The sequence below is a fragment of the Sorex araneus genome, chromosome X (assembly GCF_027595985.1).
Source record: "Sorex araneus isolate mSorAra2 chromosome X, mSorAra2.pri, whole genome shotgun sequence".
Lineage (NCBI taxonomy): Eukaryota > Metazoa > Chordata > Mammalia > Eulipotyphla > Soricidae > Sorex > Sorex araneus.
In genome coordinates this window covers 135,896,383-135,921,156 of record NC_073313.1, presented here as the reverse complement: position 1 = coordinate 135,921,156, position 24,774 = coordinate 135,896,383, and the positions used below count along the sequence as shown (strand labels likewise).

The following is a 24,774-nucleotide window of genomic DNA, read 5'->3' as shown; positions in this document are numbered from 1 at the left end:
ATACCTTTTGGCGAAAAAACATCTAATGAAGAGCTGTGTACATTAAGTCCTAAAAATTTAATTTATGTAAATTAAATGATGTACATTGGCTCAAATAAAATATGTCAAAGATCCAGTCTATAATAAACTAAGTCTATCTTCTAAGCAACACCTCAAAGTTAGAATTTGCTTTGAAGAACTTGAAAGTTAATGCTGATTTGTCACCTGTGTAGTCATCAACATGTTGGGGTGAAATGTGTACGATCTACAAACCCTCCTGTGAGGTGTTTTATAGGATACCTCACCACTTTAACTCTTAAGTTAGAGGACACAGAAACATGATGGACATCAGCATTTCAGAATAAGCAGAAGCTGTCATATCATCAACTTGAAGGCCCCATAGGGAAGCACAGTGGTATTCACATGATAAGTAAATCATAATCCCTAGCCTTCAATCATCAACTTGAAGGCCCCATAGAGAAGCACAGTGGTATTCACATGATAAGTAAATCATAATCCCTAGCTGATTGCTCTTAAGTTTCTGTTCTTAAGGGCTTTCCAGAATGTTTCACAGAAAGTTTATAAACTTTCTAAAAGGTAATGCCCTCTGGATTATCACTGCTCATTATTACACTTTGAGGAAGGTGCTACATCAAAACTAGTTATAACTCCATCATTAAGCATCAGGAGCACAAACTGTGCCATACTGTTAGAGAAAATCCAGCATGCTGGAAACAATGGTGCGACTCACTTTTCTACTTTACTGAAAGGGGAGGAGCGAACCAACATGAGAGAAAAACAATATGTAAAACCCCACAAATAAACAATGACTGGAACTGAGAGAGAGTAACAGGATCACAATACTCAATCAAATGCTTTAAATCGGGCCAGACTGACTATAGCAGGGAAGGCTTTGCACGCAGCTAACCCAGTTTCCACACCCAGCATATATGGTCCCCCAAGCACTGTCAAGGAATAATTCCTGAGTGCAGAGTCAGGAATAACCCCTGAGCATTGCTGTGTGGCCCCAAAACCAAAAAAAAAAGTTTTACATCACATTAAATTGCCTCTTGGGAGCAAACAGATCATTCGAATTACTGAAGTGCTTTATATATTTTTTAAAAAAGAGAACATACAAGAGAGAGATAGCTCCAGTGGCTGGAGTACATGGTTTGCATAAAGGAGGTACAAGTTCTAGCCAAAGTACCCAAGAACTGCCAGGAATATCATCAAGAATCCAAGTACCACTGTGGCTGTGATCCAAACACACCCTTAGTAAATAAATAATCAAGAGACTGATCTCCCACCTGGGAAGTTGAGAAAAAGTCACTAAAAAACAACAAAAACCATTAGAATCAGAAAAAAGAACCTTAGAGTCAAATTCTGTCATTTTACAGATAAACAGATGAGAAAACAAGCTTATAGAAGAGAAATTACTTGGCCAAAGAAGCAAAGGTAGTTAGTGACAAAGTCAGAAGTAAAGACTATGATCCTGAAATCCAATATGCTACTACATTTAGTAAGGTGGGTGGTGACAGGACAGAGAGATACAGCACTATACAGTACAGTACTCTGCCTTTCACAGACCAACTTGGGTTCTATCCTTTGCACCACATATGGTCTCCCAATCACTACCAGGAGGGATACCTGAGCACAGAGCCAGGAGTAATTTCTATGTACTGTGCCCCTCAAAAGTGCCCCCAAAGGAAAAAAAAAGAACTAAATTTGCTATTCCAGTGCTATATTCTCTATTTTTTCACTATTACAGTGATAATGGGAAAATGAACAAATACACTATATAGTCTCATTTTTTTAAATAGTTGTATTATATTTATTTCCAAAGAGTATTTCAAAATGAAAGAATTTAAGCATTAAAAATTTTACAGTTAACACAAGAGTTCTAGGAACCAGAATAATAGTATAGCAGGTAAGGCCTTGGACATAGCCAGTCTGGGTTCAAGAGCCAGTATACAGTCCAAGGGCATCACTAGAAATGATGCCTGACATAGCAAGGTATGGCTGAAAAAAATTTTATAACTTTAAAAAGGGCCAGAGTACATCAAGTAGGGCACTTGCTTTACATGAGGCTGACTGGGGTTCAATCCCTGGTATTCCATATAGTCCTGTGAGCCCCACCAGGAGTGATCCCTGAGCACAGAGCCAGGAGTAAGACCTGAGCACCCCAAGGTGTGGGCCCAAACCAAAAAAGTATCTAAAAAGAGTTCTAAAGATCTTTAATCAGAGTCAATATGTTCCATCACTAAAATGGAAAGGGGTTACTCTGGCTCTGCACTCAGGAATTACTTGGGGCGAACAGGGGGCCATATGTAATGACGAGGACTGAACCTGGGTTGGTAGTGTGCAAAATAAGCACCCTGCACACGGCACTATCGCTCCAATCCCCTCAACAAGAAATGTTTAAAGAAAAAAAATTAACTTAAATTTAGGAAATCTGGGGCTGGAGTGATAGTATAGCAGGTAGGGCGTCTGCCTTGCACGCACCCGACCCGGGTTCGATTCCCAGCATCCTATATGGTCCCCTGAGCACTGCCAGGAGTAATTTCTGAGTGCAAAGCCAGGAGTAACCCCTGTGCATTGCCAGGTGTGACCCAAAAAGCAAAAAAAAAAAAAAATTAGGGAATCTAATGATATTAGAGAAATAATTTTCTGTATTTAAGAAGTATAGACAATTTGAACATCTCAATTTTATGTTTAAACTTGATTTTAAGTGTAAAGTTAAAGTATAAAATAGCTACAAATACAGGTAGAGAAAGGAGTCATTTTTGCTAATAGCACTAGAAAATTCAAGTTCCTTTGGGTTCAGGGTTTCTCATTTCCTAGAAGTCCCCAAATCAACAAAGAACAGAAAACAGAAAAGAAATAGACAGACTGGATATTAGACAAAGAGATCAAGAGTAGTGATCACACTTGTGGGTTGTTTTTTACGGTTTTTGCTTTTATGCCATAAGCAGTGATGATCAATGGTTACTCCTGACTATGCACTCAGGAATCAATCCTTGTGGGCTGGGCGAACCATTCAGGATGCCGGGTATCAAATCTGGGGCGGCTGCATACTAGGCAACAACTTTACCTACAGTACGATCACTCTAGCCACAGTATCATTTTTTTTCCTTTTTGGGTCACACCCGGCAATGCACATGGGTTACCTCCTGACTTTGCACTCAGGAATTACTCCTGGCAGTGCTCAGGGGACCATATGGGATGCTGGGAATTGAACCCTGGTCAGCCGTGTGCAAGGCAAACGCCCGACCCGCTGTGCTATCACTCCAGCCCCAACCACAGTACCATTTTTATGGAAATTCCAGCAACAAAAAACGAAACCTGGTAGCAAATGGAATCAAATTACATATCTATTATAGGATCCTATCAACTTGTTGAGCACCCACTGCTTTAGTTGAATGGGTCACAATAATTCACTTTTTTAAAAAGCACCTTAAAATTTTCAGACACAGAAATCATTATTCTTAAAAAAAAAGTCAAAGATTCCAATGAAAATTCTACCATTAAGTACAAGAGATGAGAAAAATAGCAAGTTTACAGGACCAAAAGAAAATAATTGTAGGAAACAAGACAAAGAAAAAAATTTGCAGAAAATATTGAGATTTAGATAATACCTACTAAAGAGGGATTGGAGAGATAGTCCAAAGGGTGAAGTACATATGCCACATTCCATTCCTGGCACCAGTTTCCAAACAAGCACCACTAGGCTGAGTACCAACAGGAAAGCCATTGAGTCCCAGAGACCCAGCTGGGGAAGCCCCCAAAACAAATGAAAAGGATGAAATAAACTCTTCAGAATCTTCAGGGCACACAAACTTCTCACCCATGAGAGCTGCGATATTTCACGCAGTGAGAGAAAAGGTAAAGGAAAGTGAAAGAAGAAAGTCCAAAATGTGAAGCAGGGGTAAAACTGACCCTGGATTTTTTCCTGGCACCACCAGCTGGGAATGTGGCTAAGTGTACATTATATACCTCGTATGTTTGAAAACCTGGAACAGATTACCAGAGAGGGGGAGGGAGGGAGGGAAGGATGGAGAGAGGAAAAGAAGGAAAAGGAAAAGGAATGCAATGGAACATCTATTCATCAAGGGCACACTGCATTAATGAACTGGGATCTACACAATGGAATACACACAGCTGTTAGGGAAAATGAAGTTATAAAATTCACTTATGAATGGGTGAACGTGCAGAGTATCATGCTGAGTGAAATGAGTCAGAAGAGGGACATACATAGAATGATTAGACTCATTTATGGGTTATAAAACTTACACCTAGTATGAGACTAATACCCAAGGACAGTAGAAACAAGGACCAGGAGAATTGGTTCACAGTTGGAAGCCTGCCTCAAGTGCTGGGGAAGAAAGTAGTTGGGACAGAAAAGGGACCACTATGACAAAGAGAGCTGGAAATGATCACTCTGAATAAGAACTGCGTGCGACAAATATGTAAAGGGACAAATATGACAACCTCTCAGTATCTATATTGCAAATCATAATGCCCAAAAGGAGGGGGGAAGGAGGAAAATGCCCATCATAGAGACAGGAGGGAACCTGGGGACACTGATGATGGGAAATGTACACTGGTGAAGGGATGGGTGTTTGGATACTGTATGACTGAAACATGATCATGAACTGCCTTGTAACTACCTCACAGTGATTCAGTTTTTAAAAATCCCTGAAAACTTAACTCATTTTAAGCTATTTTTAAAAAGTAAATGATGTGAAAGACTACGGTATCTATGCTTAAAATCTTGGCATTAAGAAATCCAGAGATATCTCTAGGAGGATAAAACACTGTTGACATTAATAAAGTCTTGAGTTCAAGTTCAGGCACAAATCTACCTTCCCAACACCAGCAGAGTGACAAAAGTACAGCCAGACACTGCAAGGCCCAAAGCACAAAGGAACAGGCCCACACTGCACGGCTAAGTATCAACACTTCTGGCCACTGAGAAGAAATTCTAAGTTTAAATTCTAGTTTAAATGTGTCATCATCCCTGCATCTAGTTTAAATAATTAAGTTTATAAAAGGGCTGGAGCTATAGCATAGCAGGTAGGGCGTTTGCCTTGCACACAGCTGACCCATGTTCGATTCCTCCGACCCTCTCGGAGATCCTGGAAAGCTACCAAGAGTATCTTGCCCGCACGGCAGAGCCTGGCAAGATACCCGTGGTGTATTCGATATGCCAAAAACAGAAACAAGTCTCACAATGGAGACGTTACTGGTGCCCACTAGAGCAAATCGATGAGCAACGGAATGACAATGATACAGTGAAGTTAATAAAAATCTACCAATGGGGTGAGGGTGTTAAAATTTTTTAGTTGTTTTGGGGCCACACCCAGCAAAATTCAGGAACTAATCCAGACCAGTGCTCAGGTCTGGTCATGCTTGGGGGAATCATACATGGTGCCTAATATTTGAACGCTCAGGACTTAAAGTGAACATCTTAACTCATGAACTAGCTCTATGATTCAGCATCTCAACTTTTGTCTTGAGATTTTATATTTGATAAAAATTCATAAAAATATAATGCTTAATTATATTATGAACATGCTTCAAATTATAAGGCAATAGAAATTAAAATACTATGAAGGCCAGAGAGAGAGCGTAAAGTAGGTAAGATGTTTTTCTTGCAGACCCAAGCTCATAGCATACAGTCACCAGACTTATGGCCCCCAAGCACTGCTAGGAGTAATTCCTGAGTGCAGAACCAGGAATAACCTGAGCACCACCAGTGTGGCCCAAAATAAAATAAGGAGAAAAAAACTTTGTAGGAAAACTGTGAAGAAGGGGAAGAGATATAATACAGTAAGTAGGATTCTTGCCTCGCATGTGGTTGACACATGGGTTTGCTCTCTAGCACCCGAATGGTCCCCCATTCCCTGCCAAGAATGAGCCCTGAGCAATGCTGGGTTTTTTAATTTTCTTTTAAAACCTACATTTCTGGGAGTTGGAGGAATAATACAGGGGTTAAGGCAATTGTTTTGCATGCACTGCAACTCCCAAGGACTACCAGGCATGGCCCTAATTTTAAAATTGTGAATGAGTCTTTCTAAGGTAAGCAAGAACTCCCAAATTTTTCCAAACTGCATGCAAATGGGTCATTGCTATCAATGTCTATACCAAGACATTAGTGGGTACTATACAATCTTAATTTTAAAATCCTTACAATTGGAATCATACCTATTCTCAGGATCGTTGTCGTCATCATCATCATCCACTGTGACAGGCACTGATTTAGATAACGTTTCATCTCCTTGAGAGGAAAAAGTATACTTAAAATTAGCTTTAAATTAACTATAAGTAAAAGTACATAAAAGACTAAAAACCAAAAACTTTAGAACTAGCAAATTCTAAACTATACCTTGAGATTCAAACTAAGAGTAATGAGAAATTTTAAGGGAAAATAAACAAAAAAATCTAGTAAATACCGACTATAAAATGATAAATAGTTGAATCTTAGACATTTTCAGGTTCTTTCCAAAGCATAAATGTTTAAAGACCTTCCTACGCAATTTACAAGTCATTGTCACATTAGTGTATGTTTTTTACTGAAATAGTTTTGTAGTGATCCAGTATGTTTAAAGGAAGCAGGTATATGATTTTTTTTTCAGAAAAGCAATTAATATTTGGTAGTACCAAGTAATTTCTAGTCATACTTGAATTTGTATGGTATTCATGATATTCAAGAAGAGCAATGCTTCTTAAACTTTTACCACTCATGACTCATTTTTGCCCATGAAATTTTTACACACCAGAATATACAAAATAGATTATTATTTATTGAAATAATTTTTTTTAAGTTTTGATAACCCCCACCTTTGGTTAAGTAATCCCACATGGGTAGTGACCCACAATTAAAGAAGTCAGGAAACAGAATACTCAATGTTATCAATAAGTTGTAACTGCGACGTTAAGCAAAACAACATTTAACAAAGTAGGTCTTCAAACAAAGTTTTGTTTATTTTTTTTAGTAAGGCAACACAGTTTTACTGAAAGAATTTTATTTAGAGAAATGTGAGGTGAGAGAAATAGATGTATTCAAGAGAGAACACAGGGTTCGCCATAGCAGAAAAGAACCTAAAACTTTTTTTTATGTAACTTAGGCTGGGATTGTAGTTTTCTTATCTTTATAATGAATCAGTGAAATGAGATTATGCTGAAACCTACTGTACACTAAAAATTTTCTTTTAAAAGCCACTTTCTAGGAGCTGAAGAAATAATACAGGGATTAAGGGAATTAACCTAATTGTTGGCCCTAATCTTCTCCCCCAAAGGATTTTGCATACAGGGTTTAAGGCAACTGTTTTGCATACGTTTCACCTCCCAAGCACTACCAGGCTTGTCCATAATCCTCTCCCCCAAATCAAACCAGGGAGTGTAGCTCAGTTGTACAGAACATGATTCATATGTATGAAGGACCTGGGCTCAATCCCTAGCATCAAAATTGAATAAAAATAAAACTACAATTCACTATTTGGATTCAAAATCTAAAGAGATCAAGGGGAGAAGAGCTAGGACAGCAGGTAGAGTGCTTTCCTTGCACAGGGCTAAGCCAGGTTCAATCCCTGGCATTCTATATGGTCCCCAGAGCACCAAGAAGAGTGATTCCTGAGTGCAGAGCCAGAAGAAACCCCTGAGCATTGTTGGGTGTAGCCCCAAAAGTTAAAAAAAAAAAAAAACACTGCACATTTCAAGGTTGCGGGAAAAGCCCTCAATCGGATGGAGTGTATGTTCTCACAAGCCCTGGGTGTTGGAGTCAATCCCCAAGTAGTATCATTAATGGCCCAGTAACAGAATTATTTTTTCAAAATTTGTGCAATTAACTGCATGGAGAATGCCACAACAAAAGTAAAGTTAAATACTGAATACAAGATGCTGACATATTGAGGGAGAAGTACTCTGGTGTTTGATACTTTACTTTGAAATACATCAAATATTTCAAAGGCATTACTCTGAGTGGGGTAAAAGCCGGTATCAAAAAGCTGTGCGTGCCATGATTACATCTCAAAATAATAAAAATATAGAGATGAAAAACAAATTAAGAGCCACAGGTTAAGAATGGGAATAAGGGGCCTGAGAGGCAGGTACAGCAGGTCGGGCACTTGGCCTTGAATGTGGCTGACCAAAGTTCAATCCCCAACACCCCATAGGTCCCCCATGCCCTGCTAAGAGTGATCCCTGAGTGCAGAGTCAGCAGTAAGCCCTGAGCACAGTTGGGTATGCCCCCCTCCAAAAAAAAAACAGCAACGGTTAAAGCATGCACCTAGTTTTGCAGCTATGCTGTGCTAGCTATAGAGCTAGCTGTGACTGCGACCCTGGTCCTAATCCCAGCACTGCCAGACATGGCCCCTGAGCACAAAGCTAGAAGTGGCTACTGAGCACCATGTGATAACATTACATAGAACTGTATTTACTTATATACATGTGTACATACAAACGAATGTGAAGTATGGGCAAAACTGGTGAAATCTGAGGAAATCTTAGAATTTGCAGATTTGACAAAGTACTATCGATGTTGTCACTAAAAAAACTGAACGAAACTGAAAAAAACTTTTAAAATTTGTGTACATGTTTTGTAACTTCTGTGAATCTGTATTTCAAAGCAGACAGTCAAAATGGGTCAGGCACATTATTGAATATAGAAGGTACATTATTGAATATAGAAGGATATATATAATCAAGAAGATAATAAAAGATATACAATGTTAGAGGTAAAAATTTTCATAATAAATACTGGGGGGCTATATCACAGGAAAAGTCCATAAAGAACAGACACCTACAGGTTCAGAACAGAAATAGCTAAATTTAGAAAAAAATAATAATTTTTACAATATTTCAGTAAAGACAGTTGACCTTTAAACAATATGGGAATTTAGGGATAACAACCCCCTCCACATAAATTAGTATTTGCAATCAAGCATATTGATTTCATTAGGAAAGCTGGTTCAATCATGAACCAGCTTTCCAAAGTGTAAGATTAGTTTAATAAACTAGAATTTGCTAATAAGAACATTTAATATAACTAATAATAATTTATAATTCTTATGCTAATGTTTAATATAATTTTCCTAACCAAACCATGGATTTGATATTAAAGTTTACTATTAGACTGAGTTTTGAATACAATCTCAGAATTCTGAAAACCCCGAAACTAAAATTTTGTAATGCGATGCCAAATTTTATTTGATAGCAAAAGCTGATCTCAACCATTTATTCTTATAAGTATGAATGTTTATGTGCTTTACTGCAAAATTACTAATGTACTTGATTATGAGAAATTACCTTCTTGGGGCTATTATATAATATACAGTGACTATATATTACAAAAAACAATAAAGCTCAACATCTGAAATACATTAGATCCAAGAATTTAAGACAAGGGACTGCAGACCTATAGTTAGTTACATACAATAGCCACAACAGTAATCTATTACAGCAGAGGATAAAAATGAGCAATTCAGGCAGATACAGTTGGTTGTCAAATCAACTCATTAGATGTATGCTCCACAAAAGAATTTAAAGTTTTATTTTAAACCAAGTTTCAAGTTAAATTCCACTAGAAAATTAAACTGAAATAAAGAAAAAGTTGGAATACAATGAAAGGAAAAATTTTAACATTCTTTCTCATTTCTCCTGTACTGAAACATCAATTACATGAGAAATCTAGTTTCTAAAAATTTTTATATAAAAGCAAGTGTCTAACTCACAGATCTAACTGACTTATGAAATAACACAAGACTGGAGAGATAACTCAATAGGTTGAGTGCATGCTTTCCATACGGGGAGCCTGAGTTCAATCCCAAATCCCGGCACACAATGATGGATCCCCAAGGAATGCAAGGATCAACCCCCAAGCATCAAGTCAAGAGTAACCTACAGGAGTGCCCCAAGAGAAAGCAAACATAAAACATAATATAGGGCTGGGAAGATGGTGCACCTGACACAAGATAGCCCCATTACCACTACTAGGAATGGTCCTAGTGGGCCCCAACACTGTTGGAGCCACGGTATACTGTATCAATAGGCCAAAGTTCTGAACCATTCAGTCTTCCACAGTTGAGTCAATTTTCCAAGCATTGCCAAAAGTCACCAGGAGGGAAGCAGAGGCACGATAATACATGGTTAGGGCATTTGCCTTCCACATGACCAACCCAGATTCAATCCCCAGCATCCCATATGGTCCCACCGCCATCCTGAGCATTGCTGTGTGTGAGCCAAAAGGCCACACACACACACACACACACACACACATAGAGAGAGAGAGAGAGCCCTGAGGATGCTGATCACCACTGGAGAGGACCCACCAAAAGCATAATAAAAGTACAAAGTACTTATAATACAACTGGATTTTAAAAACTATAATAATGACAATATTTATGTTTTTGTATTAATCACCAGTTGTCCTAGTGCTGTCTCATCATGGCAGGATAATCCACCAATTTTGGGGTTTTGCTGCAGCTTTTGAGGTGTGACTCAGTGATGCTGAGGGCATACTCCTGGCTCTGCACTCAGTTTATACTACTGACAATACTCAGGAGACCACATTGGGTGTCAGGGATAAAACCCAGGTCAGCCACATGAAAGTCAAGCTCCCTGCCTACTATACTATCTGTCTGGTACCTAACCCACCAATTTTTTAAAAAAAATTTTTAAGGGGCTGGAGCAATAGCACAGCGGGTAGGACAATTGCCTTGCACACGGCCGACCCGGGTTCGATTCCCAGCATCCCATATGGTCCCCTGAGCACCGCCAGGAATAATTCCTGAGTGCAAAGCCAGGAGTAACCCCTGTGAATCGCCAGGTGTTACCCAAAAAGCAAAAGAATAAAATAAAATTAAAAAATATTTAAAAAAATTTTTTGAATCACCCCGAGTTATAGTTACAAAGCTTTCATGTTTGAGTTTCAGTCATACAATGATCAAACATCCATCACTCCACCAGTGCACATTTTCCACCATCAATGTTCCCAGTATCCGCCCATCAACCAAACTCAACCAATTTTTAAGACATATTTGTTCATGTATTTTATTGGTTTTAAAGAAAGAACCATCTGTTTATGCCATCAGAAAAAAAGGTGATGAGCATCAGCAAAGGTCTTCAACTGAGTAAATTTAAATTTTTAGAAAATTTTAGGATTTCCAGTCAAGATGGAAGCAGCACAGCAGCAAGTGGCAAAGCAGGTGGATGGACGGCTGCTCTGAGTGCTCTGAATAGGCAATGGAGGTCACAAAATTCCTACATTACTGAATGTGGGTGTCCCTTCAATATTCTGGAGACAGTCATTAAAACAAAAAACGACCAGTCATATACCATGGAGCAACAGCCCAGAGTGGGACTTGTGAGGATGGCAGAGGTGCAGCCACCAGTGGGTGGAGATACTGCAGCTCCTGGTGCTATGGGCGGTGGCAGAGTTTTAACACAGGGTGCATAGGGCTCTTTGTATCCAACCCAGTACCACCATGAAGCACGAATGTCAGAGTCGAGGGGGCATACAAGGTTCCCACTATGAGGCCCTGGTGATTTACCACCATCAATCCTTCCCTGGACCAGTCCGCGCCACCAGCATAATATTATACGGGGAAAACATCCCTGAGTGCCAACTGCTTAGAGACTCAGGGTGGGGCATGTACCCCCTGGTCAGGCTCTGCTGGACTATTGGTTGCATCCCATCCAGACTGCCCAGGCCGCGAATGGTAGCAGTGCTGCTCTTGCCCTGGTTCCTGGCAGGACCGCTGTTGCCACTGCCACTGGGAATCAGGGGGTGCCAGCAGGTCAATCTGGACCCACAGGGCAAGTGCATCAGCAGCCTGGTGGTGCCTTCAGGCTTCCTGATACCCCAAAATTGCTGCTGTGCCTCTGGCCAGACTCTAAACAATTCAGGATCAGGATTCCCAAGAAATAAAACAGCTAAAAGTTAGGTATGTGGGAGCCACGCCCACAAACCACCTGCTGCTCAGCTATACAAGCTCATTTACTGGCCTTGCTTAAGAGATATAAATAAATCTTGAAAGAGATCAAAAGCCACAGTTAATTTCAGATCCTTACAAGGCTGAACAAATCAGGCTAGATTGGAGGAGAGCAGGTGAGCCCACTGTCTGCCCAAACAGAGCCCCTGGAAGCATCTTATTCCTACAATCCAAAATCACTGGTGTACCCCAAGTTGGATTCCACCATCTTGAGACGGACCTCACTGAGATATTTACCTGTTCAAAGTCCGCAATACGTTTTTTTGTGACTGAAATCTCCAGGCTTTCTCAAAGTTGAGATGAGTACTCCCCCCACTTCCCTATACTCCTGGAAGCACCAGCAGTCACCCCCACAAACCAATTCCAGCACCATGCAAACTCTTCTATTGGCCTCACTTCAGAGACCAATAAATAAATCTCAAAAGAGACCAAAAGCTGCAGTTAATCTCTGACCTATTCAAGGCTGAAAGGACAGGGTGGGTTGAAGTGAGGTAAGTTAGCCCGTACCACCCAAATAGAGCCCCCAAAAGCTGCTTACTCCCACAACTCAAAATACCGCCATGCCCCCAGTCAAACTCCACCATCTCGGGACAGACCTCACCAAGATATTAATCTGCTGAAAATTCAGGTATGTGGGTTTTGTGAAAAATCTCCAAGCTTCCTCGGGATTGGGATCGGCTACCTACCCCCAACTCCCTATACTCCCAGAAGCCCTGGCAGTCACATACACACCCAAAAGCTGCCACCAGTGAAAAAAAGCCACTCCAGCTATACCTTCCTGACAAAAATACTGAATGCTCTAAACAAACACGATGACCTCTTAGTTCCTGTACTGCAAATCATAATGCACAAAAGGAGAAAGAGAAAAAAGAAAGGTGCCTGCTATGGAGGCAGGCAGAGGGTAGCGTGGGGAGGGGGGTGGTGGGAGGAAACATGTGGACACTAGTGGTGGGAAATGTACACTGGGGAAGGAATGGGTGACGGAATACTTTATGACTGAAACCCAATAATGAACAGTTTTGTGATGGTCTATTTCACGGTGATTCAGTTTTTCAAAAATTAGAAAATTTAATAGGATGCATAAATTAATTTTTAAAGTTATATGCAAAAAAGTCATATGCATGGCAAAGTAATTTAAACTGTCAAACAACACACTGTACCAGCAGCAAGCATTCAGCTCCATACATGAATTACGTACTAAACTAGTGGCATCAGTCAATTTTCCTTCACAAACGACTGTTCATTTTCATCTAATGAACTTTGATTGGCTGATACAGATTACTTGCAATGTTTAAAATACCTCTCAATGATAGAAGAATAAAGACTTTCTAGTTGATTTGTATTTTTAATTTTTTTTGGTTTGGTTTGACGTGTTTTTTCTTTTTAAGAATTTTAAATGTCTGATCCTAAACAGTACTCCTGTATTTGACTGGCTTCAGGAACAGTGTAGTTATTAAAGAGGGAAGAACACAAATTACACATTTTTTATTAGTACATACCTGAAGACTGGCAAAATCCAGTATGTGCAGTCAGCACTAAATTTTCAGTCACGGGCTTAATTTTCTGTTCATCACTGCTTCCCTCACCTGCAGAATTCTGATCATCATCTCCTATATCAGAAGATGATGATGTAATGTCAGCTTGCTTCCGTTTAGTGCTTGTTCTTAGGGAGTTTCTCATTTTCTCCTTAACTCCACTTCCCTTCTTTTTTGCTCCACTTCTTTGTTTCTTCAACTTTTTATTATCTTCAGAACTTTCTTCTGCATCAGATGATGATGAACCACTTTGCACTCTCTTGGTATTTCTCTTTAAATTTAAATTTCTTCTTTCCCTTAATTCAATTCTTTTCATTTTCTTATCAGAAGAATTACAACCCTCCTCTTTCACAAAATATCTCTCAGTATCAGATGATGAACAATCCTGTCTCTTCTTTGAATGCTTTTCAGGCAAGTTGCTTCTTTTCTTCTCCCTACCAGATGCTGCAGCTTTACTTCTTTTATCTTCAGAAGAATCACAACTATCTCGCTTCCCTTGTAACTTCTCAGCATTATCAGATAATTCATCCTTCTTTTTAGAAGATTTAACTTTGCCTTTTTTACTTTTCTTTTCTACAGTTGAGTCCTTATTTTTCATGCCCACTGAAAAGTTAGATCTTTCTTCTCCCTCAGGTAATTTCTCCATGCCATCAGATGATGATTCATAGTGTTGTTCCACTTTAACTACTTTTTTCAAGTCTATAGTTTTTGTTTCTTTTTCTTCAGCTCCCTTTTTGCTCTGCATTTTGTCATCATCAGAGGACTCAACATTCTGTTGTTTCTCTGATAATTTCTCAGCAACATCAGATAAGCCACTTTGCATTTCCTTACATATTTTGGTTCTGAGATGCTTACTCTTCTCTTTAGCTCCATCAACCTTTTTGTTGTCAGGAGAATTAAGATGGTCCTCTTTCCCAGAAGAAGGTTTATCAGCACCATCAGAGGAAACGCCTGGTTGCTGCTTCTTAGAGAGTGGATCACTTAACTCCAGGATTTTGTCTTTATCAACTGTGCCTTCGGTAGAAGAGACTTTTTTGCTCTCCTGTTTTATTTCACCTTCATCAGATGATTCTTCCTGTACAGTTTTCCCACTTTTCTGCCCCTGTTCATCCAATACCTTTTTGCTACTCTTCTCATCTTCGGAAGAATCACGATCTTGTTTATTTGAAACTCTTTTTCTCGTTTTGGTAGCTGCAATTTTGCTCATGCTCTTTATCTCTTTTTCTAATTCTGAATCATAATTAGAAGATTCAGAATGGTTCTGACGTTTCTTTTTGGAAATTATAGACCTTTTAGCTGATTTGCCCTTTTTAATATCAAATTCTGAGCCAGAAGTAGAACTTTTCCGTTTCCTTTTCCCTTTATCAGCTTCCCTTGGAGTTTTTAAATCATATAAAGTGCTCTCATTATTTGTATGGGTATCATTAATATCAGTATCTGAGGAAGAACCACGTCTCATCCTAGTTACCTCTTTGAGGATAGCTAGCATTTCATCAGAATCTGAATTCTGATCTACACTCACTGACTGTTTAGATTTAGGTGATTTATTCGGTTTAGGATTATTCATAGCACGGTCAGAAGAATTACGCTTATCCTTTTTTCTATCTGGAGTGGGTAGTTTTTGTTTTTCATTACTTTCTTCATCTGAATTAGATGTTGCAGGGTTGGTTTCTGTCTGTCGCCTTAATGGTGTAGTCTTTACACGTGGGGATCTTCGAAGGTCAGAGTCTTCTGAAAGTGATGGAGCTTCACTTTCAACTAAACGCTCATTACCATCATTTTCCTGTTCCAGTCCACAGTTCTCTGGCTTGAGGTTCAGATCAGAACTTTTATAGCCATCTTTATCTTGTGGAACTTCCTGACAATCAGTACCCTTAACTGGAGAATTAGAAAGAGAAACAGGGGTGAGTTTGACATATAATTCTTTTGTTACTTTAGCTGTAGTTTTTGACTTAATACATCCTCTGTTGTCTTTTGAAGTAACATTTAATTTTACAGAAGAACTCTCCAGTTCTTGCTCAGTTCCACTGTTTCCGTCTCCCTGATAATTAGCTGAGCTCTGAACTTCCATAGCAGTCTCAAGATTCTCAAAAATGTCTTCTGGAACTGAGGAAGGAACTGACACAATATCCATGTCTAAGTCTTCAGAAGTGTTAGCAGGTTCATACTGAGGTTCATTTTTATCAGCTTTCTTATTTTCACTACTTGTGCTTTTATTTTCTCTTTGTTCCTTCACTGGAACATTCTGATCCATCTGGTCACTATCTACCTGCTTTCTTAGCAATTTAGCTTCTGACTTTGAAATATCCTTCCTCTCCATAACCAAGGGTTTTTCTCCTTTACGTACTTTTGCTTCACACTTAGCATACATGATTTTATGCTCTTTGGTATTTTTTTCTTTGTTTATAACATCCAAAGCTTGAATTTCTGAATTTAAGTCTTCTTCTAGTGCAAGATGAGCTTTCTTAATATCAGTTAACACAGATTTAAAAGCCTTAAAATGGCGTAATTTTGTAGCAGAATTGATTTCTGAATGATCTGTTGCCTCCCTCAAAAACTTAACATAACTGGAATTCATGTTTGCTGTGGTTTCAATCAGCTTTTTAGCTTTCTTAATCATCTCTTTGGGCACAATTAGTGCTGAGTAAGAGTAAGTTACCGAACCAGAACAAGAATCATCTAATTTCTTTTCTTCCCCATTACAATTTGAATTATTTTTCTTTGGAGAAAATCTGGATGTATGGTCATATACTTTATTACTCTTTTCATTATCAATTTTTATCTTCTTCTTATTTTGTTGCAACAACTGCTCTAAATTTTCAAATACGCTGTTACAAGCAGTGACCAAGTCCAACAAAGGCTCAGGGTGACAGATGTAGCAATACCATTGGCTGTTTTCATCCATTATTGTAGACAGCTCCTTTCGACCAAGGTTGCGCAGAATGCATTTCTTGCAGAAAGCATTATGGCAAAAATCACAACAGATCAAGTTTCCGCCTTCTGCACACCACCTGAAATCAGTTAAAAGATTAAAATATTATTACAAAATGAAATCTACATTATTTTCAATACTAAAGAAAAATTATCCTGCCAGCAATCTTATTGGTAATTTATATCATCTCCTATTCTTCTGTGACTAAAACAACCTTCAATTAATTATATTAATGATGATACTACAAAATATGAGAACTGTAACAGGCTACATAAAAAATAGCCCCCAACCCACCGCAGTTCATCTTGACTTATTACCTACCTACATTGTTCATCCATTCCATCTGAGTCACGGCTAATATCATCACTCATGTAATATTTAAAGCAATTCTATTAAGAGAAAAGAGGAGGAGCAATTTTAAACCAAAACTGAGACCATTCATAAAGAACAAAAACTTTAATAAATCATTAAAATTCTTTAAATCATCAAAAAATGTTTGTTTATCAATGCAGAAACAATATACAACCCCAGTGGCTTTCAATCTTTTATACCTGAAGACCAGTAATGATTAAACATTAACTATTAAATCACTACATAAAACTTAATTAATGTTGCAAATACTTACCATATTTAATCATCACATATAAATTGTCACTATGTATATAACTAGATAACTTTATCCTATATTAACCTACATTACCTTTAAATCTCAAAATACCTATCACCAAGATTGAAGAATAAGCCAAATTTGAGATAAGACTAAAGAGCTAATAATTATGTAAATAAATCTCCCAACTTATACAATAACAGGGAAAGATCATGTTCAAAATCCAAGTCTGAGCAAATAATTCCTTTTCACTAGGCTAGAAGGAAATATTCCATGCTTACTGAAGAAAATTACTGAGTACTGAAATTGGACAAGATCAAGAGATGGTCCTTAAGAGAGAGAATATATAAGGATGCATGTTTTATGATGTACATTCCCAAAACAAAGGGAAGACACATTATAAACCCAGCAATATGAAGTTTAGTGGTCACATTTTAAAACTAGAAGCTGTAACATGTACCCTATATAGGCTAAGCTATTAGAGAAAAGAAGGAACACAACTTTCTTTTGACTTTTGGGCCACACCTGGCAATGCTCAGGGGTTACTCCTGGTTCTGAACTCAGGAATCATTCTTGGCGGCTCTCCAAAGACCATATGGGATGCAGGGGATTTAACCTGAGTCAGCCATGTGCAAGGCAAGCATCCTAACCTCTGTACTATCTCTTCATCCTCAGGACACAAATTTCAAAAGGACAATAAGTTAAGTATTTCAGCTAAGGTGTTTGTGCCTAGAATGTGCTGAACCAATTCAACTGCACCAGGCTAATTCCCATCTAGATTTCAGATACCTGTTTTATATCATCTCCATTATAAAGATCCTCTGTCCAACACCAAGTATTTTGCTTGCATGCTCCCACTCTACATAATATCTATCATGGCACACATTGGCTTTTATATATGTCTCTCTTCCCCAGTACAACAATATAATCCTTCTCTGGGCAGAGACCATTTGAGACCATTTCTGTATACTTCATCACTGTGTGCCAAAAAAGTCTGACAGGTGGCATTCAAATATTTGTGGAGTGAATTATCAATAGATCGTTACTTACCTTACAAATAAGTACTTGCAGAGAAGGATGTCTATAAATGGAATCTTTTTGAAAATGATTGACCTGCTGTCCACAAGCTGTGCAGCTCACAATCCCATGAAGCCCATCTTCTAGGAGAAAGATGTGACCATTATTCACACATACACACTCAAACAAAAATATATTTGCTTTAATTAGCCATTTGCAACTGTTGTATTGCTAATATCTCAAAAATCCTTGGGAAAATGATATTTTGTATACAAGTAAAAACACTGATAATTTAATGGACTTAAAACATAACAACCGTGGCAAATTAGAGAACGACAAATCCTAACCTGTTTCCTTTAATAGTTTCAAATGTTATTTATAATAACCTGATGCAACGTGAATAGTCTTTATTAAAGTCGTTCTAAAAATAGGGCTCAAAAGTTCATTTTCATTTTGTTATTGCTTGGCAAATAAATTGTCTACTGATTCTTAAAGAATGCAGGGCAAGTGAGATACATGAAAAAAAAAAAGATTTCTTTTGTAAGCCTACACAGAACACTAGTGTGTCATAAAATTTCATCCTCAGGAAGGAACTGTCTGCACAGATATTTTCAATTTAGTAGGTAAAAACCTATTTCCTTCTTAAGATTTACTTCTATCAGGCCAGAGCAATAGTACAGTGGGTAGGAAGCTTGCCTTGCATGCGGCTGACCCGCGTTCAATCCCGGCATCCCATATGGTCCCCTGAGCACTACCATGAGGGATTTCTGAGTGCAGAGCCAGGAGTAACACCTTAGCATTGCCGGGTGTGACTCAAAAAAGCCAAAAATTAAAAGATTTACTTTTATTCTATCCAAAATCCCCATTAACCTGACTTCTTTTAGGTTTATCCCAGTCTTCATGTTAATACCATTTGCTCATTCCAAATAAAAACATACAAGACTTGAAGGAACATCTACTTAAAATCATTCTGCAGTGTGTGTAGAAAAATAAATGGAAAATGACCTATGCAAAAAAGAGAGATAGAGGAAAATCTCTCCTGTTCTAAGGCAATGCCAAGATGAAAATTAGAATCATCTGAAGAATCTTTAAAAATAAGAGGCAGTCACTGCTACCCCTAAATCAATTAATGGAAATCACCTAGACATGTTTTTAGGCTTGACAACAGATGATTCTGATGTGCACTCAATAACTTAACCTAAATAATAGATTATGATTCAAAAAGTCAGCAATTGAAAACACCCTCCAATTTTATCTCTAAGTAAAAATCAAAACAGCACATACATTTCTCACCTTTCAAATTTCTATTTTGTGTTTTTCTCAACTTTAAGGTCCAAAGCACCTTGAACCCAAATTTTGTCACAAATTTTTAGAATTAAAAAAACATACCTTTCCAGAAAATATAGTAGAATATTTACTATACATATTTATAGTTTATTTTAAATCATATTGTCCTACATTAGAGCTTTATTTTGGTTTTTTAATTTTTTATAAATTTAGTTTAATTTTTTTATTTTTGGGCCACACCCGGCAATGCTCAGGGGTTACTCCTGGCTTTGTACTCAGGAATTACTCCTGGCGGTGCTCGGGGGACCATATGGGAATTGAATTGAACCTGGGAATTAAACCCGGGTCAGACGTGTGCCAGGCAAATACTCTACCCGCTGTGCTATCGCTCCAGCCCCATTTTCGAATACTCATATTCAAATATTGACTATTCACAGTCAGAGCTTAATTTTGAATATTCATATATTCTGTATTTGTCTTCAAAGATACACAATGTACCTCTTCACAAATAAACAATGTACCTCTTGGTTTCAAATGACTGCATTCAGAAAAACTAACAATAAATTAAAAACTAGAGTTTGACTACTTATCTAATCTTAGATAATATTTATTAAGCATTCTATGTACTATTACATATATATCACTCAGGAAGTAAAACTACATGATTCTTTGGAGAATTTCTACCCCCTGTGCACAAAAATTGCATCAAGGATATTCACTGTATCATAAATTTGAAAAACTAGAAAACAAATTGGTAGTAACTTTACATTTGAGAAATAGTAGTTTACTCATAGAAAAAAGTCTGTACATTAACAAAGAGTAAAAAATTAGATACACATTAACTGACATGGACACATTTCAAAACAAATTTGAATAAAAAATGTTGCAAACAGATATAACTTATATATTTAAATAGAAAACAAATGCATTCTAATTTACGTATAAAACATGCATGAAAACCACACATACACACATGCACACAAACTTTAGGATAATCATTACCTGAAGGGTAGAAGGAAGGGGAGATGGATGAGAATAAGACTAAACTTATTTTATTTGAGATCTGAAGCAAATATTATAAAATGCTACAATCAGACTTCATGTATTTCTTTCTTTATATGTATGTTTTAGTCTTTTACTTTTAGTTATGAAATATTTTGTACTACAAAGAAATATGAAAGAGGCATGTTCATTTCTGAGCTTAATACATTTCAATAGGTTTAAAGTGAGAACAAAATTATTATGCCATATAAAAATAGATGTAAAATTTATTTTCTAATAAACAAGGAAAGGATGCCAAAACAGTCATGACACTTAAAAACCAGTGTGCCCCAAAATGGTCAAAATAATGATATTTTTGTGTTTGAATACCGTTTCAAGTATATACAATGTTTTATAGTTTCCCTTCTTGACATTTTCTAAATTTGGCCTCGATTTTGAAACATTCCTAGGATGTTTGAATATTAACTATCAAGTTAGTGCTTCAGATCACTAGTTTATTCATACATGTATATGTAACCAGACATTGTTTGATTTATTATGTTATTTCTGACAGCTTAAAGATGTAGCAAACTGTAAAGACAAGAATTAATATGAGGGCCAGGGAGATAGCTGAAAAGGCTGGAGTGCATGCTTTGCATGCAGGAGTCCCGGGTTCAATACCCAGCATCACATGATTCCCTGAGCACCCAGACCGGAGTAGCCCCTGAGCACTGCCAGGTTGGCCCAAAAAACCAAAACAAAAAATTAGTATGAAATATTTAAATGCCACAATAAATTTATAAATATACAGTCTTTTAAGTAAGATACAGACATTCTTAGAACACACAATAAGATGTTCCTAATCAACTAGCTCAAACCAAATGGCAGAAGTATACCAAAGTGGCATTAGGAACACTCTCCCCAACAACTATAGTACTTTTTATATTCTCCTCCAGTCCTTGTCCATTTTTCAAATGCTGACTACTCCAGATTATCTCCCCAAAATACACCATTTACGTAGAATACTATAGTTATTTCTCATATCTAGAGGACACATGATCATTGGAAAGAAGTTCTTAACTCCTTATTCCTACAATCACCACCTGTTTACTTATTCTCTTAACTTTTAAAAATACTACTTAGCAATAGTGTGTTCTGTTCCCAGATTGGCAGTTTCCCAATAACCTACTAAACTTTTAGTAAGTCTTTCTTATGCTTGAAAGGAAAGAACATCTTGTGGACATAAGACTAAACAACATTTTCTTGATTTTCTCCAACAACCTAGAAAGTTATTTAATCTGAGTAACATATATATATATGCAAATATAATGTTCTATGAGTACAGATGCAATATGCTAATTCTATCAAGATAATAATTTACCACTGAAATCAAATGTACTAAAAATCACCAACATAAGAACTGTTATAATTTTACAACACATTAAACAAAGGCATCCATTATACTTCTACTTAGAAATTTAGAATCAGATTCTATCTTTCAGAGTCGTTCTTTTTATAACTGTAGACTCTTCTTCTGCTAATCTGCCAAAATACATCAACATAGGTGCTATTTAAAATTCACACGCAAACATATACCCCACTGTCACAAATTTCAAAATGAATCCTCCCTTATGCTTTCTGCAGATGGTAAGTCAATATGGTTATTTATGTAAGAAAGAGACAAAAGAAGAGGCAACTCATACAAATGGCAGAAGAGTTATTAGTTCTAGTTCCCTTCCTCTTCCTACTCATCATTTTCAGTGCTAACTTTAGATCAACAGATCTCTAATTTTAACATAAGAAAAAAGAGGATATTCTTGATAACAACCCCAGAAATTCTAATTTGAAATAGAAACAAGGGAGCTCCATCTTTAATAAGCACTCCAAAGAGCACTAAATCAGATGCCCATCATTCTATGAAACGATGTTACAGGTATGCATCAAGTTACCTGAAGGATATAGGCAAGATTTTGTCCAAATCTGATATTCTTTTCCAAGTGAAGGGAAAGGAACACATGATATTCTGGCATATAGGCATTACAGAACTTACATGTGCAAGAAGGAAATCCTACGTTTCTTGAGAATATATAATAGCCACTGAAGGCAAAGGTGTTGTTATAATGGTGTTTAACCTTTTTTTCTGCTTCAGAGCTCAGAGAAACAGAAGTCATTTTTAAGCGGTGCTTTTAAAAAACAATGGGCAGAAAAGTGGAGGTATTTTTAGTAAGCACATAAGATTTTTCAATATGGTCATATACAGCAACTTAAACTCATGTTTTCATTTTCACTTGTATTTACCTCCGCGTTTTTTGAGACTTTCAGTTTTCATTTTACTTCTGCTTCTAAATTCAGGCCCTTTAAAATCATCTTTGTCTTCATTCAGCACTGGCTCTGGTTGTACAATCACTGTACCTAGAATGATTTCATTTAAAACACCATTACACATATTAAATGTGCAAGTGAAGTACAAGACTTCAGTTCAGATAAAGCTAACATTTCTGGTACATAGTTTTGTCTCTTTCAAGTTTCTAATACTATATAAGCACCTCTCAAGAGTAAATGGAACAGGGAAGTAATTAAAAAGGGCCAGGTTTCAACAATTGAACTACTTTTTAGAATATATAGTTCATAAAGGGGGGTATATTATGAACTGGTTATAACAGAAATGTGTGAATAAAGTAGAAAGCCTCAACCCAGTTCTTAATTGAATAGTGCCTATCAGTAAAGCTGTTTTGAATATTAGAATCCATCCTAAATTTCAAAGAGTTTAGAAATTAAAAGGACCAGAAAGGAAAAAAAGTTTTAAAGATACCATATTGTTCTCATCATCCAAAGTGCAAACTCAGAAAGATTTTTAAGAGTTGTGTTATTGCTTTAAGGGAGTATATAGAAAAGCAATGCAAGAAGTTCTTTCAGCTATTACTACTATATCTATTCTGCAGCATTTCCCAACAAGTATGTCAAAACTTCAGTACCCTTAAAGGACGTTTTTAATGCTTTAAACATTAAACAAAAGACTATCTTAAAATACTTTAGCTCAAGTACTCAAATGAACTATAGAACAGGATCAACTGCTGATCTATGAAAGTATTCAAAAAGAATGTACTTTCTTAGCTAAAAAAACATGTGAATTAAGGAGAAAAGTTGATAATTTAAGATTATGATTTCACAAGCAAATAAAACAGACATACAAAATGTGTCCCAGTCTCAAGTTTACCTACATTCCTGGACTTAATAAAGGCATTATTCACAACAATTAATAAAGTAAAACCCAGTAGATGTCAGAGGCTATCGTGCAGTAATACAAGCCTATGTAATGCAGCAAGCAATTTTGTCAAGGTATAGTATAGGGTAAACAAATTTCTGAGTCTAAAAAGGGGGTAAAGAGATCAGAGAGAATAGAAATTTTACAAAATGCTGTATTTAAATAATCCACCAAAAAGCTTTATTCACATCAATCATTTCACACATGTACTCTCAAAAAAAACACCAATAATTTAAAAGCTTTCACAATTTCTTAAAATCCAAAGATTCTTCTCTAAATGAAAGCATGGCAGCAGAGAGAAAAGAGCACTCACTAGAGCTTTGGATTCTGGCAGTCTTAGCTTCTCAATTTAAAGCTGAAAAAGTTCACCGAGTTCTGAACTTGTTCCATCAAAAGGAAATTTGAACTACCTTACAACAATATAAAAATTCTGATAATTAAATGAATTTATTTCTAAAAGTCTGACTACCTACTCAATACTAACAAAAATTACAATCATCCAAATTTAACCTTGCATGAAAGGTCTATTTTTAATTTGAAGGGAGATAAATGCAATTTGCTCAAATCGAATAATATCATTTCTTCCAACGTATTATTAAAAAACTTTAGTCCCTACTTCTAGGCTCTCCCCATCTGAATCATAAAGTAATCCCAGTGATAACAGAGAACATAACCAAAAAGAAGCACCCACTATTGGAGTTCAACTCCCATGTTGGTTGTTTCTGCCCTTGGCCAACAAATAACTACGTAAATATGTCACAGATGATTTGCAAAACCAAGTAAACACACTCATCAATTTACCTCCTGTTTCCTCTTTCTCTTATTCATTCCTATTCCTCATTTCATTTATCATTTACTGTAGTTCCAAATCATTCCTAGTAATGTCTTATACTCTTATCCATCACTTTTACACAACTCAGAATCAAACAATTTGTCATAGGGCACAAATAATAAGCTCACACAGAACATAATGTGTTATAGGGGCATATGTCATAGAAGCAAACACGTGATGCAGGCAAATACAAGGCCCTGGGTTAGATCTCTGGCACAACTAAATTAAAAACTGTCATTAAAAACGTCAGTACAAAGCCAGAGAGAGTACAGAGAATAAGGAGAATGTCGTGCATGTGTCTAACCCTAGGTGAATCTGTAGCACCACAGTTTCCTGAGCACTGCTAGAT

The 24,774-nt window shown here is 37.1% G+C and overlaps 1 protein-coding gene across 6 annotated transcripts in view; it reads right to left on the bottom strand.

Annotated features, from left to right (window-relative positions):
* ATRX (ATRX chromatin remodeler) overlaps positions 1 to 24,774 on the bottom strand; it is a 206,638-nt gene that overhangs the window by 100,233 nt on the left and 81,631 nt on the right. For 3 of the 6 annotated variants that reach the window (XM_055119813.1, XM_055119818.1, XM_055119816.1), the window contains 5 exons: positions 22,627 to 22,740; positions 18,094 to 18,203; positions 16,758 to 16,825; positions 13,469 to 16,515; positions 6,184 to 6,256 (listed from right to left, as the gene is read on the bottom strand). In XM_055119813.1, the coding sequence (XP_054975788.1) occupies positions 6,184 to 6,256; positions 13,469 to 16,515; positions 16,758 to 16,825; positions 18,094 to 18,203; positions 22,627 to 22,740 (3,412 nt within the window). The remainder of the gene's footprint in view (positions 1 to 6,183; positions 6,257 to 13,468; positions 16,516 to 16,757; positions 16,826 to 18,093; positions 18,204 to 22,626; positions 22,741 to 24,774) is intronic. The other 3 variants (XM_055119814.1, XM_055119815.1, XM_055119817.1) reach the window with 3 other exon arrangements.